We start from the raw sequence: 15,248 nt of genomic DNA, 5'->3' as shown, positions 1-15,248 counted from the left end.
TATTATCATGCTCTAATAAATTATTTTACTTATTATTAACTTACCACTGTCGGTGATTCTACCCTGTAGACGTATTAATTTATCTTTTATCATTGTATAACTATAACAAATAGTTATTATTTACGAAAAGTAAATATTGATATTTGATAGACTACCTAAAAAAATATGCTGCAATATCCTCGTTATGTTTTATACCAAGTTATACAAATAAATTCACTAATTGCAACAGTTTAGTCGTACCTATTTTCAGCTTATCCATTATAATTTTTAAGTCTATTTTTATTGGATTAAACCAATATTTTCGTTTGAAGGTAAGTGTCATAGGATGTTATATTATCCGTTATACAATCTGTGTTCTTATTAAGTAGATCAGTACAAAACTATTTACATATTATAATAAAATTAATATTGTGTTATTTAATATACTATTTTCTATTAGATACAGTAAACTGATATTCAATAATTTAAAATATACATTCAACAATGTATTAAAAAATTGAATAGAAATTTCAAAAAATATTAGCCAAGTGATTAGTCAGTATTAGTCGAAATCAAGAAATGGATGATATAAACATGACGGGTCTGGCTGTGAGTTTTATTTAAGCAATAATAATGAGCATATTATAACTGTATAAATATAAATTGTTGATAAATATTTTTACTATAGATTGAACCAGTAGAAAATGCCACAAGGATTATGACCCGAGAAGAACAAATGAGGTATGCACTTATTAATGTACAAATCATTAAAAATACAATTTTAAGTGATGTGTTTTAGTAATACAAATCATTACATTTAACAGGTATTTACTTAGATGTGGTATTGACTACTTAATTATGGTTAACTAAATGTATAAAAATAGGTTAAAACAATGGTATGAACTATGTATCATATTATTTAATAACAATAAATTATTAAATTTTAAAAATATAACAGCATTAATCAGTCAGTATATTATAATTATTGAACTTGTTATCAGTATAACTTTAAATTTAAATTATATCGTACGTGTAATTATCTGTAGATATGCAACTTAGGTACTTCTTTTAGAGTTGACAATAAATCACTCAAAACATAAATTATTAATTTAAGTATATAATACATGCCCATATTAACAATTAAAGGGTTATTGACTATTATTATAATAAAAGATTTATTGTAATTTTTTTTTTCTTATATCATTATACATGAAGATATTTAGTTACAGAAATATTATGAAAATTCCAAATTTAATAGCAGTTTTAATTAATTATACAATAAAAATAATAGTATTATTAAATAAATGCATCTATATACTTAAATAGATATCTACAGAAATGAACATTATATGTTAGAGTATCTAGGAATTAATAATTACATAAAATGTATTTGTATTTTTGATTTTAGTGAATAAAGTATTCACGTGTTTATGAAATATTGGTTATGTAAAATTATTAGTAAATTTATTATTTAATATTTTAATTTTTAGAGAAGAGCATCGGAAATTACATGAAGCACATAAAGGCCATGAGTCAATGCACGCTGAGATGTTAGTAATTTTAATGATTACTATGATTGTTGCACAGATAGTTTTATTGGAATGGAAAAGAAGACATTTTAAATCATTTCAAGTAAATTGTATTTTTAACGTTTATATTATAGTCCCTTATGTAAACTGATTAATTTTTTAGGTTGTGACATCTTTAGCCTTATGGTTAATACCATTTATAATGTCAATTCGTTTGTCATACTGGAGGTTTATTGTGTTTTGGACATTGTTTTCATTAATCACAGGACTTGTGGTACGAAAAGCTTTAGAAAAACCTTTACAAGGATCAACACCTAGGTATGCTTTTTATGCCTGTCAGAAGGGCGCCCTTTGTAAACAGTGTAGCTTATGCTAAAACTAAGGTTAATCTCTCTTCCTAAACTACTAATTTCCCTCAAATAAGACAAAATAAAAAGAGTGGGCAAGTGGGTATTGCTCTGCTGCATAGTATAGATGTAGAGTAGGTCACTATAATGGATGTGTTAAATTTGAATGCAATGACAGGTATCATTGTATAAAAAACGATTCTGAACAGAAATGATTTGTCAGTCTAGTAGAATATATTATATTATTACTTATATTTAAATTGTAATGTATCGTTATTTTACGCAATTTCATAAAAATTTAAATTTTATATGCTCACAAAATGTTTTCTATATTGACTCTGGAGTTTTTTTTTTACAATTACTTGAAGTAAAACTCATGTATAAATGTATAACCTTGTATTGGGTTTTTAACCTTAGGTATAAATGACAAAAATTTTATGAATTTTCAATTTCAAAATTCCTTGCAAATTTTCGCGATTTTGATATATTTTGTAAACATTTGAACTCTAAATGCTTATAAACAAAAATTGTGACTAACGATTTTTGATTTTTTTTTTTTACTGCAATAAGTACAACTTATAATTAATTGTATTAAATTTTAATGATTTTTTGGATTGCCAAATTTTTTCATAGGCGTTCATTATTGTGTATAAATAGCTTAAAAAGAGTCAAAATATATTGAAAATTTAATAGTAAATAGATAATATTAATATAAACATTTAGTGAAAAATTCAAGTATTTACAATGATTGGTTTTTGAGTTACAGCAAAATAAAAAAATTGATTTTGTCAAAAACTGGTTATGCGTAAAAATTTCCGTTTTTCTGTTACTTTTTTAGGATTTTTTCTGACATTTTTGAAAACTACTGAACATTTTTTACTTTTGACCCCCTTAAGCACCAACTAGATTCTATTTACTTTTTAAAGAGGGGCTGAAGTTAAAATTCAAAGCTCTATTACTACTCCAAAACGTGATAACAGACAAAAAAAAAAAACGCATCATTGTAAAATCAATACATTCATCACTCCGTTCAGAATCTAAAATTAGTTTAAAGAATATTTTTATTTTACTTTTATTTTTGAATACATAGTAAAAAGAAGAATTTTATTACCTAGATACTATTTATTATACTTTGATACCAAAATTTGAGTTTTAAAATCATCCTACTTTTTTTTCATCTATATTTCCATTACAACTTTTGTGGGCGCTCTTGGCTTGTCATAATAATCGCTAAGGCGAACACTTATATAAAATAATATATCATGTTGTATATAGTGTGATGGCATAAATGTTATCCAGATTGGTGTACAAATGGTTCTATTTCATCTACAAACTAACTTACGTACTTGGTATTGTTGGATACTTTATCATGGTTGCTGCATTCTTTGGCATCAGTGTTATATTCAATATTAACCCAGCTATATGGATGGATTATGGATTGATAATTATGTACTATGGGTTGTATTTTGGTGTCTTAGGACAAGATATTGCTGAAATATGTGCATCTAAAATGGCTGCACACTTGGGAGTAAGAATTTTAAATTTATAAAAAAATTGCTAAATACAGTGAGTTCTGCTTAATGTCATCACATTGGTTCAGTTCATTTTGATTCTATTAATCAGTTGATTCCATAAAACATTTTTTTTTTTTTATTAATGAATTTATATTTATATGTATGTTTAAAATTAAATTAAAAATAAAGTAAAGAAACTATCTATTTTTAATTGTATTTGAGAATCTACTAATTTCATTTTCATATTAGCCTGAAATTAAAGTCCATATTCAGTTAATATAATATATACATGATTTTTAATTATTTAAAATTAAATAAATAATAATGTATAATAACATTGTATCTATAATGTTTGGAACAACTGAAAAGTGTCATTTTTGACATATTTTTGAATAGCTCCTTTTAACTTTTTCAAAACAATTCTTGTTTCTTTTTAGTGAAAGTTTGAAATACCATTAAAAGATAAGAATTTTCTTAAAAAATGATTCAATTATCCAGTACTTAGCGATTCTAATAAAAGGTTACTTTAACATAAGTAACATAAAATCTGGTTTGGGATATTTAATTTTGATTCCAATAAACCAGTGATCACATTAAATGGAACTCACTGTAATACAATTATACTTTATACTAAATAATACATTTTTTAAAGCACATTGTAAAAAAATTATTTTGCAAGGAAAAGCACATATTTAATAAACACAAAAATTCCTCATTCATGCTCAGATTTTAAAACATTAATAATTAATGAGAATAATTATCACACTATTATTTTTTAAATAAAAAATAAAGTAGTGAGAAATTAGACTATTGATAATTTGTCTAACCATATAAATATAATAATTATTTATTGTTGTATTAACATTATTAGTATTATACACCTCAAGGAATGCCAACTAGAAGTTTAGATAAAAATATTTGTGCTGTTTGTGGTAACAAATTATTAGTGAATGCTGGTGAAGAAGGAATAATTGAATCTACTTTTCAATTAACATGTGATCATACGTAAGATTTTTAAAAATTATTTATTAAATTTATATTTAAAATACAAAAATAATTATCAAAACATTGTATTTTTACATTTATAGATTTCATGAATTTTGTATTCGAGGATGGTGTATTGTTGGTAAAAAACAAACATGCCCATATTGTAAGGAGAAAGTTGATTTAAAAAGAATGTTCCGTAATCCGTATCCTTTTATTATAAAAATATTTGTTTTAAATTAACGTGAAATATTTCAAGAAGATAAAATATATTTATAGTAATTGTATAAAATAGTTTTATTAAAAGTGAATATGCAAATATATTGATAAAATAATTATTGATCATTTATGGAAACATAGTGAAATTACATCACTATAGCAAGGCTGGGCATTAATGAGTTAATAAGTTAAAAGTTAAGTTAATTTTAACTTATTAATTGGATTTTCATTAACTTAACTATTAACTTACTAAATTTATTTTTTAATTAACAAGAAATTAACAAATTTATTTTTAATTTTAAGAAATAAATTAAGTTAATTAATTTTTTTTTTACATTCACTATTTCAGTTGTTTTCATGTCAAAAAATATTTTATTGTGAATTTATTTAGAAAACAAAACGAAAAAAAAAATTAAATAAAACACATACTATATAGAAATACTGTATGTTGTATGAAGTATAAGCATTATAGTCTATAATTTAGTTGTGTGTTGATAAGAAATAAAGTACGCTAACAAATAAAAAAAATAATTTTTTTTTAACTTCATAATAAGTTTTAAAAAATTGTGTACTAACTGAGTTAACCAAAAATGTTATTAACTTTTAACTTTTAACTTTTTCCTATTGATGTAAATTAACTTAACTGAGTTAAAAAAAATCATTAACTTTCTCAGCCTTGTATTTTAGTATATAAAATATAGATAACATTTTTTTATTTTTTTAATTTTGCCTTGGATTTTAGTATTAACAAATTGCATACATAAAAAATTATACTTTTCATTATCAAAATTATTTTTGGTACCTGTATTATCTTATTGAATATTTTAATTTGTGTTGTTTTCAAATACCTCCATTAAATGATTTATTTCAAGTACCTATTTGGTTATGTTATTTATTATGGTAAATTGTTAGGGTATCAACTTTATTCTGGGTAAAAACTTTGATGTTTATTAAGTATAATTAACTAAGTAATAACAATTATATAAAATTATTGATAAATCATAAATTTATTTTTACATTTATGAAATTTTAAAAATGTTGAGTAAAATATTCAGTTATTTTAAAATTATGTTCATTTGAAATATTTGTTACCTTTTAAAATTTAAATCAATAATATTTTGATAGTACCTATATCTATAATTATTATGAAAGTTATGATTTACTTATGTAAATATTTAAATGTAATATGTATGATACCTACATTTTAATATAGTATGTACTTATCCTTAACTATTAACTGCACAGATGGGAAAAACCTCATGTTTTGTATGGTCAACTATTGGATTGGTTACGTTGGTTTGTAGCTTGGGGACCAATTATAATGAGCATTATACAATTTTTAAATTATATTCTTGGATTAAAATAGTTGCATTTTTTACAATAAACATGAATTTTAAATATTTTTGATTACATGATATATTTATGTTATACCCATTTACAGATGTGTCAGTGTGCTTTGATTGTTGAAATGTTATTGATGAAGATTTTTTCATTTTGAAAATATGTACATAAAGATAAACAACATTATTATAGGCATATAAAAATAATACATATACGAAATAATACGACTATACAGTAATGTAAAAAAAAAATGTAGATTAAAAGTTGTGAGTGGTGTATAGGTGATCATAATAGTTTGCCTGAAGTCTTAAATTTTTCAGGTGTTTCTTTATTCATTAAACACTCATTATTTCATCTAGTATATTGACTTTTTTTTAAAAAATATTTTGTTTCATACTTTTCTTAAACTGTATGAAGTTTTTATTTTTTTTTTACCCTTTTATTTAATAGTAAAACTACTATCAACTTTTGGTTTTTAAATGGCAACCTATATTTAAAATATACTAAATTAAAAAGGGTATTTTTTTTTTTATAAATTTGAATGTTCAAATTATTATTTTTCTTTACCTAATTTTTTAACGAGTTATAGCTATTCAAAGTTGGGTGGTTTTGGTTTTTAAAATACTTCACGTTTCATAATATAAGTAATCATATGTAATAAACTCGTTATCGGTTATCGACACAGTGATGAACTTTGTACCTGTACTCTGTAATTACTAATTCCTCACAGCCGTAATAATCTGTAGAACAAACACCTTAAAAGGACGCCATGCCCGCATGTGTTGTCTCTGTCTTACTAACGTACATCATAACAAATTTTCGTTCAGAAGAATACATTTTGTGACGTTATATTTTATATTAGAGTAAATTTACCTATTATCAAATTTAAAGGTAAGAATATTATCTAGACAAAGTCATATGATTTTATTGATATTATCATTTTAAAGTTGTTATATTCTACATAGCTGTAAGTCACTTTAAAATAATAATATTATTAAAAGCATATGACTTTGTCTAGATAATATTCTTACCTTTAAATTTGATAATAGGTAAATTTACTCTAATATAAAATATAACGTCACAAAATGTATTCTGCTGAATGAAAATTTGTTATGATGTATGTTAGTAAGACAGAGACAACACATGCGGGTATGGCGTCCTCTTAAAAGTAAAAATCTCAAACCACCCAACTTTGACTACTTTAAGCAGCTATAACTCACTAACGATTAATTGAAAAATAATAATTTAAATGTTAAAATTCATAAAATAAATAGCCCTATTATTTTATGACACTTTAAATATAAGATGCCATTTGAAATTCAAAAATTAATAATTGTTACACTATTAAATAATATAAGGTTTGAAAAAAAATTAAAATGTTATATAGTTTAAGAATAACATGAAACTAAAAATAAATTTAAAAAAGTCAATACTTTTTGAAATAATAAGGGTTTAATTGAAGGAATCACCCTGTGTATATAAAATATATATATGTACTTATTTATTAGAGATATATATAATAATTTATATTTATATTATATTTTATTTAATTGAACAAATTTAATTAATATAATTAATCAAAATATGAGATAAAAAGGAATATGATATATTTTAACAATTGGAATTTGAATGTGACTACCTATCTAGTACCTTCAAATTCAATGTAGATTGTGGATACCTATGTGTGCCGGCTATTATAGTTCATTTAATTTATTTGAATAGAATTAGAGATTCATTACAAGGTGTAGGTGCTAACGTTTATCTGGACGAATACAATAAACGTAAATAACCAATAAATAAAACGTCTGAATCAATATAAAATGATATTAGGTAGGTACCTATTTAACACACATAAAAGGTAACTACAGCATACACAGCACATGAAGAATTTCGCGGCACATTTGTCAAGAGTCCCTGAATAAGTAAGTAAATCTAATCTGTAGTTATATACTAGCATGAAATAAATTGTACTCCCTTTCCTCATACAAATTTCCTTAGTTACGTACAGCCATGTCTACACGACTACACGGATTTAGGGGGGGGGGCTTGGGAGCTGAAGCACCCACCGTTCCGCGTATTTTTATTAAAAATTACTAATAATTAAAAAAAAATAATGTATGTTAAATTGTTTAAAATTTTTATAATGCTTAATTATGTTTAAATACCAAATTAATAATTTTTTTACCCCAAATTATACAAAATAAGTATTTTAGGATTATTATTGTTAACAAAATAGCACCCACCATAAAAAAATCCTAGATCGCCACTGCTACACAGTACACTTATTCCTATAACATCATATTATCATTCATCAGACATCAGTATGTACACTAGTGATGTCAACATACTTACTGTGTTCAATATATTTTTCAAATCTATAAATTATTAAAACCTAATTAATAATTATACATTTATACATAATTATCTGTTTGTATTTACTCAGTTTACTGAATTAATGTGTGTCTTACGTTAAACGGATCACCCCTTACTTATTTACATTTTTAAATTATTTTTTATACGAGCTGAACGTCATATAAACACCGCGGTCTAGAGTATTGCATATTTTACATAAAACTGTCAATTGTGGGTATAATACGATAACTTTATGAGAAAAAAATGTGTTTGGTTCGTAAAACAACTCGATATAATATGACGGATGTATGTTTCTACGAGACACACGCTGGCACGCTGCATGCCTGCATGTGGACCGTATACGTCCGATTGCACGTGTAGGTAGGATAACTCCGTAAACGTTAATACATTAATATTATTTTGTATAAATATAAACATTATGCCTATAAGTATATCTGTATATATATATATATAGGTATACGTGCAAGATGATAGATATGGTAATAATATATGAGCTTGCACGGGCCTAAAATAATTAACGTTTCCGCGAACCACCACTGTATTTATATGCTCGAGTGACACACGAGTTTCGACACGACACCTCTAGAGGGAATTTTTTTTTTGACAAATTACCTAACACCAAGGGTGGTCAACTGGGTCACACTCACACGTCCGTCCACACTCGCCTTCCGGGCAACACACCCTCGCTACAGAGTACTCGATAAAAACAACAACGTTTACGCTCATATTAACATTTTATGTATACGCACTATTATATTAGGTATATAGGTTTGTTATTTATTGTTATTTTCGATATACATATATATATATATAATATGTTGATATTACACATTTACACTTAATGCGTTCCAGCACCGTGCCGGTATCCGTGTCCATATGTGCATTCGCAATATATCACCGGTCCTACCCAGTATACGACGTACGTACAAACACGGAGATATAAATGAGTTATGTATCGTATGGGTATTGTGTTTGTATAATAAGTAACTCATACATAGATGGGTAGACCAGTGGCGCGGTGAAAACTATTTTTTATGCAGGATTAGGCGGGGAGGGGGGGTCTAGATTGACCGAATTTGTAAGATTATGTTATAATGAACTAATAACTTATAAGAATATTTTAATACATAAATACCTACATAGTATTACATTTAACTTACCGTACAATGTAAAAAAAAATATGATACACAACTGACAAACAGTAACTACCTTTTGATTATTTATTTAAATGCAATAATGAGGGTCGAAAAAAGATTAAAATTAATTACTTATGGATATATTATATGAGTAAATATTAGTGTCGGGATATATTTAGATAAATGGAATGTAATATCCGAATAATTCAAATTGCAAAATCCTAATATTGTCGATTATCCAAATATTACGAATATCTACTCGAATATTCGAATATTTATAATACCTATTCAGATTTCTGTATTTTCAATGTTTTTCAAGTTAGTAGTTTTAATTTTTTTAGTCAGAATACAAAAAATAGGTCAAAAATGTCCTAAAAAATTCCACCAAAAAAAAATTTGTGGTTAAAACATGGAGTACTTGAAACACATTTGTAGCTTAGAAATCATCGTGTAAGACATTCCAAAAAAAAGATTCAAATGCATTGAAATCTATATTTTGTAGGTATATATTGATAATTGCAAATATTCTAGAACTTGTTTAAGGTACCTATAAAGCAGGGGTGGGCAACTGGTGGCCCCGCGGACCACATCCTGGCCGCAAACCTTTTTTAACTGGCCCGCGCTACATTTTCAAATTACATCATACAATTTCAATGTCAATCGTCTATACTCTATGTTACGTCTATGCTAAATTAAAATGCATATTTTGAATAACCTTTTTTTTGCTCTCTATACTCTGGTCCGCTAAATTTTAATTTTCTAAAAATTGGCCCTTTAATAACTTTCACTTGCATATCCCTGCTATATAATATAAATAAGCAAGCTGCAGACCGTCGCAGCAATAGTGTCGATTACGTCATTAGAGTGTGTGGCGTGTTCGTCTTTAATTTTTTTTTTTTTTTTTTTAATATCTACGCGTTATTCTTTATCTGTGCGTGGTTTCCCGTAGTAGCAAAGAATTTTATATTATAGTCTAATGATGAAAAGTATATAATTTTAAATTATGTGAAAAAGGTTTTATCAAAACAAATTTTCCCTCATTTATATTATAAACTATTTCAAGTTGCTTCAACAATTATACCTATAAGTTCCTAAATTTGTAAAAGGAGTTTTTTGGACACACGTTGAATAAAAACTTGGTTTCTAACTTCTGTGCCGCAAGAAATATTCAACAACCCCTCAATTTTGTATATTGAAAAATAATTATTAAAATCTATTGATACCGATACAGTCGTATATTATATATTAATATAATATTTGCACAAAGCAACAGGTTTATACAATTAAAATAAAAAACATGTAGTAGCTATTATTCTATTTATTATTTTGTATTCTTATTACCTATATATACTTGTTGCCTCAGCTAGAATAAAGTAGAAGTAGCGGTAGCTTCTAGTTAGTAGGTTGAAGCGTCTAAAAATGTCAGTTTACGCTAAATGGATAAGAAAAAAATGTTAAGCCCACTTACGAATGTTACCAAATATCTGCCTATGTAAAGTACGTTTTAATATATTATAAAATAATGTTAAGATACGGACAGTGGCGTAGTTACAGGGGGGTAAAGGGGCGCTTTCCCCCCAACCTCCTCTAAAAATTAACTTTTAAACAAAATTTGGTAATTTAAAAAAACTGTATATTGAAGTTATATAAGAAATTATATAGTATTAAGTTCTATACTATTGTATCATTTATTTTATTATTTTCATTTACTGAAATTAATTACTAATTACTAGGTACATATATATAGTATATACCTACAATACTTGTGTATTTAACTTTATATAATTCATGATTATTATAAACAATTTTGAAATTTTGCCCCCCTCCTTCCCAACTAAAATTCCTAGCTATGCCACTGGATACGGATTAATGATGATTTCCATTTTCCATTATAATTCCTCTTTACAGTATGTATTTAAATATTTGATAATATCATAATTCATAATATCTAATTTAGAATAAAACATATCGTATTGCTGTCTATATACTACAACAGAATTAGATAAATTCCATGCACACAGATAACCTTAGGTAATGCGTGTATGAGTAGTGTAGACTACGCACGCGTGTAGTATGGGCATTGCCGGTTTCCGCCAAGTGTACTTTTCCCTTTTCCACCGATTCACTTTTACGCCAAACCATAAATTGGTCAATTTTCTTTTCCCCCAAAAGTATACCCTTACCTTTTCCGCCAATTCACTTTCTACCAAATTTAAAAAATTACGAATAATATTTATGTTTTATAATTGTATTGAATGTTATAATAATTGTCTTTAAAATTTAAAAAATAAAATAAAAAATATTACATAGAGATAGGAGAAAATAAAGAAGCTTCACAATTCACCACAACAGACATTAAAAGGCTGAGGAAAAATATTTATGAAGCTCGACGAAAAGTTTTACCTGCGAATCCATAAAATATACAAGAAGTCCACGAATATTTAGGAGCAATGGATTTAAAAACAAAGCAAGATGAAGATTTTTTGTTAATTAATGATCAACAAAAAAATATTGTTATTTTTTGGTGTCACACGAATATTTTATGCAAATTTTAATAAACGTTTTTATAAAGAATCGCCGTCTATCAATACTTTGGTAAACGTTTTGATTAATGAAGTACAAACCGAAGTCTATGTTAAACTTAGAAGCACCCATCTACCGTGGCACAAGATCGTCGAGTTCGAGATAGACAAAATCGAAATGAACAATTTATAACTCAGTATAAAAATGGAAATATTGACAGGTAGTGTAGTTATTTTAATTTGATATCAATATTTATATTTACTTTTTTCTTAAATTTTCAGATATGACTTCGTAAAAGAAATATCATATAACTATAGCTAGTAAGTTTTAAAAATATCAAAAAAAAAAAAAAAAAATAGTTCAATAGTTTTTAAATTTTAATAACAATTATTATATTCAATAAAAATATAAAACATAAATATTATATGTAATTTTTTTATTTTATTTTTTCATTTGACACAAAAGTGAATTGGCGGAAAAGGGTAACTCCCTGTAGTATACCTAATGAATAATACAGTAATATCGCGTTGTCACTTTGTCAGTACCCAATACCTATATAGACCTAACTATATACATTATGTAAAATGATCCGTTATTAACGTACTATAATGTATTTTAAATGTTGCATAATATATGCGATTGCGTTTTAAATATATTCTATTTATTACGGTGTTTAAATTATTATTTTTTATCAAAATTAATAAAAATTCTTATATATAGTAATAATTGATGACAATGTATATGTATAAATATGTAAAATTGTATTATACCTATATGCATTTTTAAATATGTATCAACTTTAAATAAACATGTGTGATGTACGTATCTGTTTAAGTATGTTATCTATAGATCGTTGTACATCTATAGTAAATAAATATAAATCATAATATCTGTATATTAAGTAATAGTCATTAGGCTACCTAGTACCTACCTACCTACACAGCCTGTATAGTATATAGTCTATACTCTATTATATAGAGTTGTCGTATGCGAAAGAATAATAAATAACACAAATTAAAGAAATTTGATCGATCAGCACATTTAATAATAATTAATAAGAAATTTATTCGATACGTAACTTTTGGAATAGCTACAGTAATAATTGGTTTAGCAGTTTAACTATATATGTATATTGTATAATATAAATAGGTACTTAATAAATACACAATAAATTACATATTATTATATTTTCACGTTAATTTTTTCGGTTCAGAATATTATTTTTCAAAATTTCTTATAGGTAGGTACCTAATATTTATAACATATTTTTATAATAAAATAATTTAGTGCACACTGCACTTGTGTAGCTGTAACTTAGTTTATTGAAAAAATGTGTTTCTTATAATTTATTATCGACATACATTTTTTGTAATGTTTATGTTAGATCTATCGATCTATGTTATATCAAGTTGGTACCAGCTGTATAATATGCATAGAAGAATAAACAATTATGTTTTTAATTTTTAAGTGGTTAAAATTTAATTATTTTACTATACAGTAGCTATAACGCCCATAATACACATACATATACGAGTGTAATGGTTATACAATATAAATTATTTATAAAGCTTCTTAGTAAACCTTCAAATTTAATCATTTCTATTAAGTATTTAAGTATCTACCTATTCATTATAATAAATTTCGTCACTAATAGTTCATTGTTTGTTCAGTTTGTTGTTATTTCAATTATTTGTTCCATATATTATACAGACAATTTTTCACAATAATATTCAAAAATTTAATTTAATTGATGATAAACCTTTGAGTTGAAAAGATTAGCTTAAAAATATGACTTAAATTTATTAAAGTATTTAAAAACATTTTTGTATTATTACTTATTAATTGATAAATGACAACTGGATTTCCCCATAGCCCACAAAAAATGTATTATTAATTTACATACAATATGTGGTTTTTTCAAATCAAGTGAGTATTCAACTTTAATTTTTTTTTAATACTCATAGGTAATACCTGCATTATATATTTTGCATGGATGTGTGTTTCTGGATCTTCGTTTCTGTTTATCATTGGTTTTGTTAATTTTAAATTTTAATGTAAAAATAATTAACACTAGTTTCATCTATAAATATATTTCTCTGTTTTAATTGTATAATATTTTTAGTAAAAAATAAATTTTCATATATGTGTGTTGACGTAATTCTTTAAAGTTTAGAGTATGAGATGAATTATATTTTTTTAAATATAAAATATGTATGAAAGTGAGTTCTAAACTTTAAAAATGTATTTTTAATCATTTTAAATGTAGGTACATAAATCATTTATTTTTTGATTTGCCAAAAAAAAAGAAAGAAATAAAGAATAATAAAATTAAAAAAAAAAATCAACAACCGTTTTAAAAGGTGACCTATAAAAGCCAATAGTCCAACGAACATTATTGTAATAACTTTTAGGTTCCTTTATGAAAAAAATGTACTTCTTTTATACATTTTTTTTTACAACATTTTTTATTATAATATTTTTAAAATATTTTTAAATGCCAATACTCAATAGGTAGGTACCTATTTTTCATATATTTCGTTTTTTTTTTAATACAATTGCACATAATGCTTCTTCGCTTCTGGTGAATAGTATGATGGATACCAATCAATGCGTAATCAATTTTAGATTCTATATAATTAGGTACTATTAGGTACATATGTCACGTCAGGATTTAATATTATGTCACCTATGAATCTATATATGACTACATGTCTAACCAATTGGTAACATAACCTAACCTATTTGTAACTACTGTATACCACCAAGGTAAATATGATTCACGCAAATAAACGCTATAAATTTCACGAAAAGACGGCCAAATATATATGCCACGGACGTGAATTAAATTTTTTTTAACTAATAAATTGTTCGATCCATGTGACCATTAGGTACCTACTGAATTGGACATTTGCCACATACGTGCGACCGTTTTTGACGTTCCACTAAGTTGTAATATATGGCTCAGGAATGCGAATTGAAAGGTATCCGCGCTATTCCTGCTTGGCCGTTGTTCTATTTGGCCAAGCGTATCCAAATCGTGTCACAACGGTTAAAGTACAAGAAATATGTTACATTTTTTTATTTTTTTAAATTGTACCCACAAATTAAAATTTGGTAATATTCACCATTACATAAGATAGGGACTCTCGCCGGAAGACCTGAATTAATTTTATTTTGATGATTAAGGACTTCGGATAACTTTGAAAGGTCGTGCGTATACATTATAATACGAATTAATTATTTACGTACATAATACACAACTTAAACGTCTTAAACAAGAGTAGACGGTCTACTGTAGACCAA

At 25.5% G+C, this 15,248-nt stretch overlaps 1 protein-coding gene across 1 annotated transcript; it reads left to right on the top strand.

The window, feature by feature from the left end:
• LOC113553343 (RING finger protein 121) lies at positions 1-5,938 on the top strand. Its single transcript, XM_026956640.1, has 9 exons — positions 1-311; positions 440-588; positions 668-720; positions 1,470-1,611; positions 1,672-1,826; positions 3,155-3,383; positions 4,241-4,374; positions 4,458-4,559; positions 5,818-5,938. Exons 2-9 carry the CDS (start codon positions 559-561, stop codon positions 5,936-5,938), a joined length of 966 nt encoding a protein of 321 aa, XP_026812441.1. The 5' UTR covers positions 1-311; positions 440-558.
• Positions 5,939-15,248: the final 9,310 nt, after the last annotated feature.

This window comes from Rhopalosiphum maidis, chromosome 2, assembly GCF_003676215.2.
Source record: "Rhopalosiphum maidis isolate BTI-1 chromosome 2, ASM367621v3, whole genome shotgun sequence".
Lineage (NCBI taxonomy): Eukaryota > Metazoa > Arthropoda > Insecta > Hemiptera > Aphididae > Rhopalosiphum > Rhopalosiphum maidis.
This window is presented reverse-complemented; position numbering and strand designations above follow the sequence as displayed.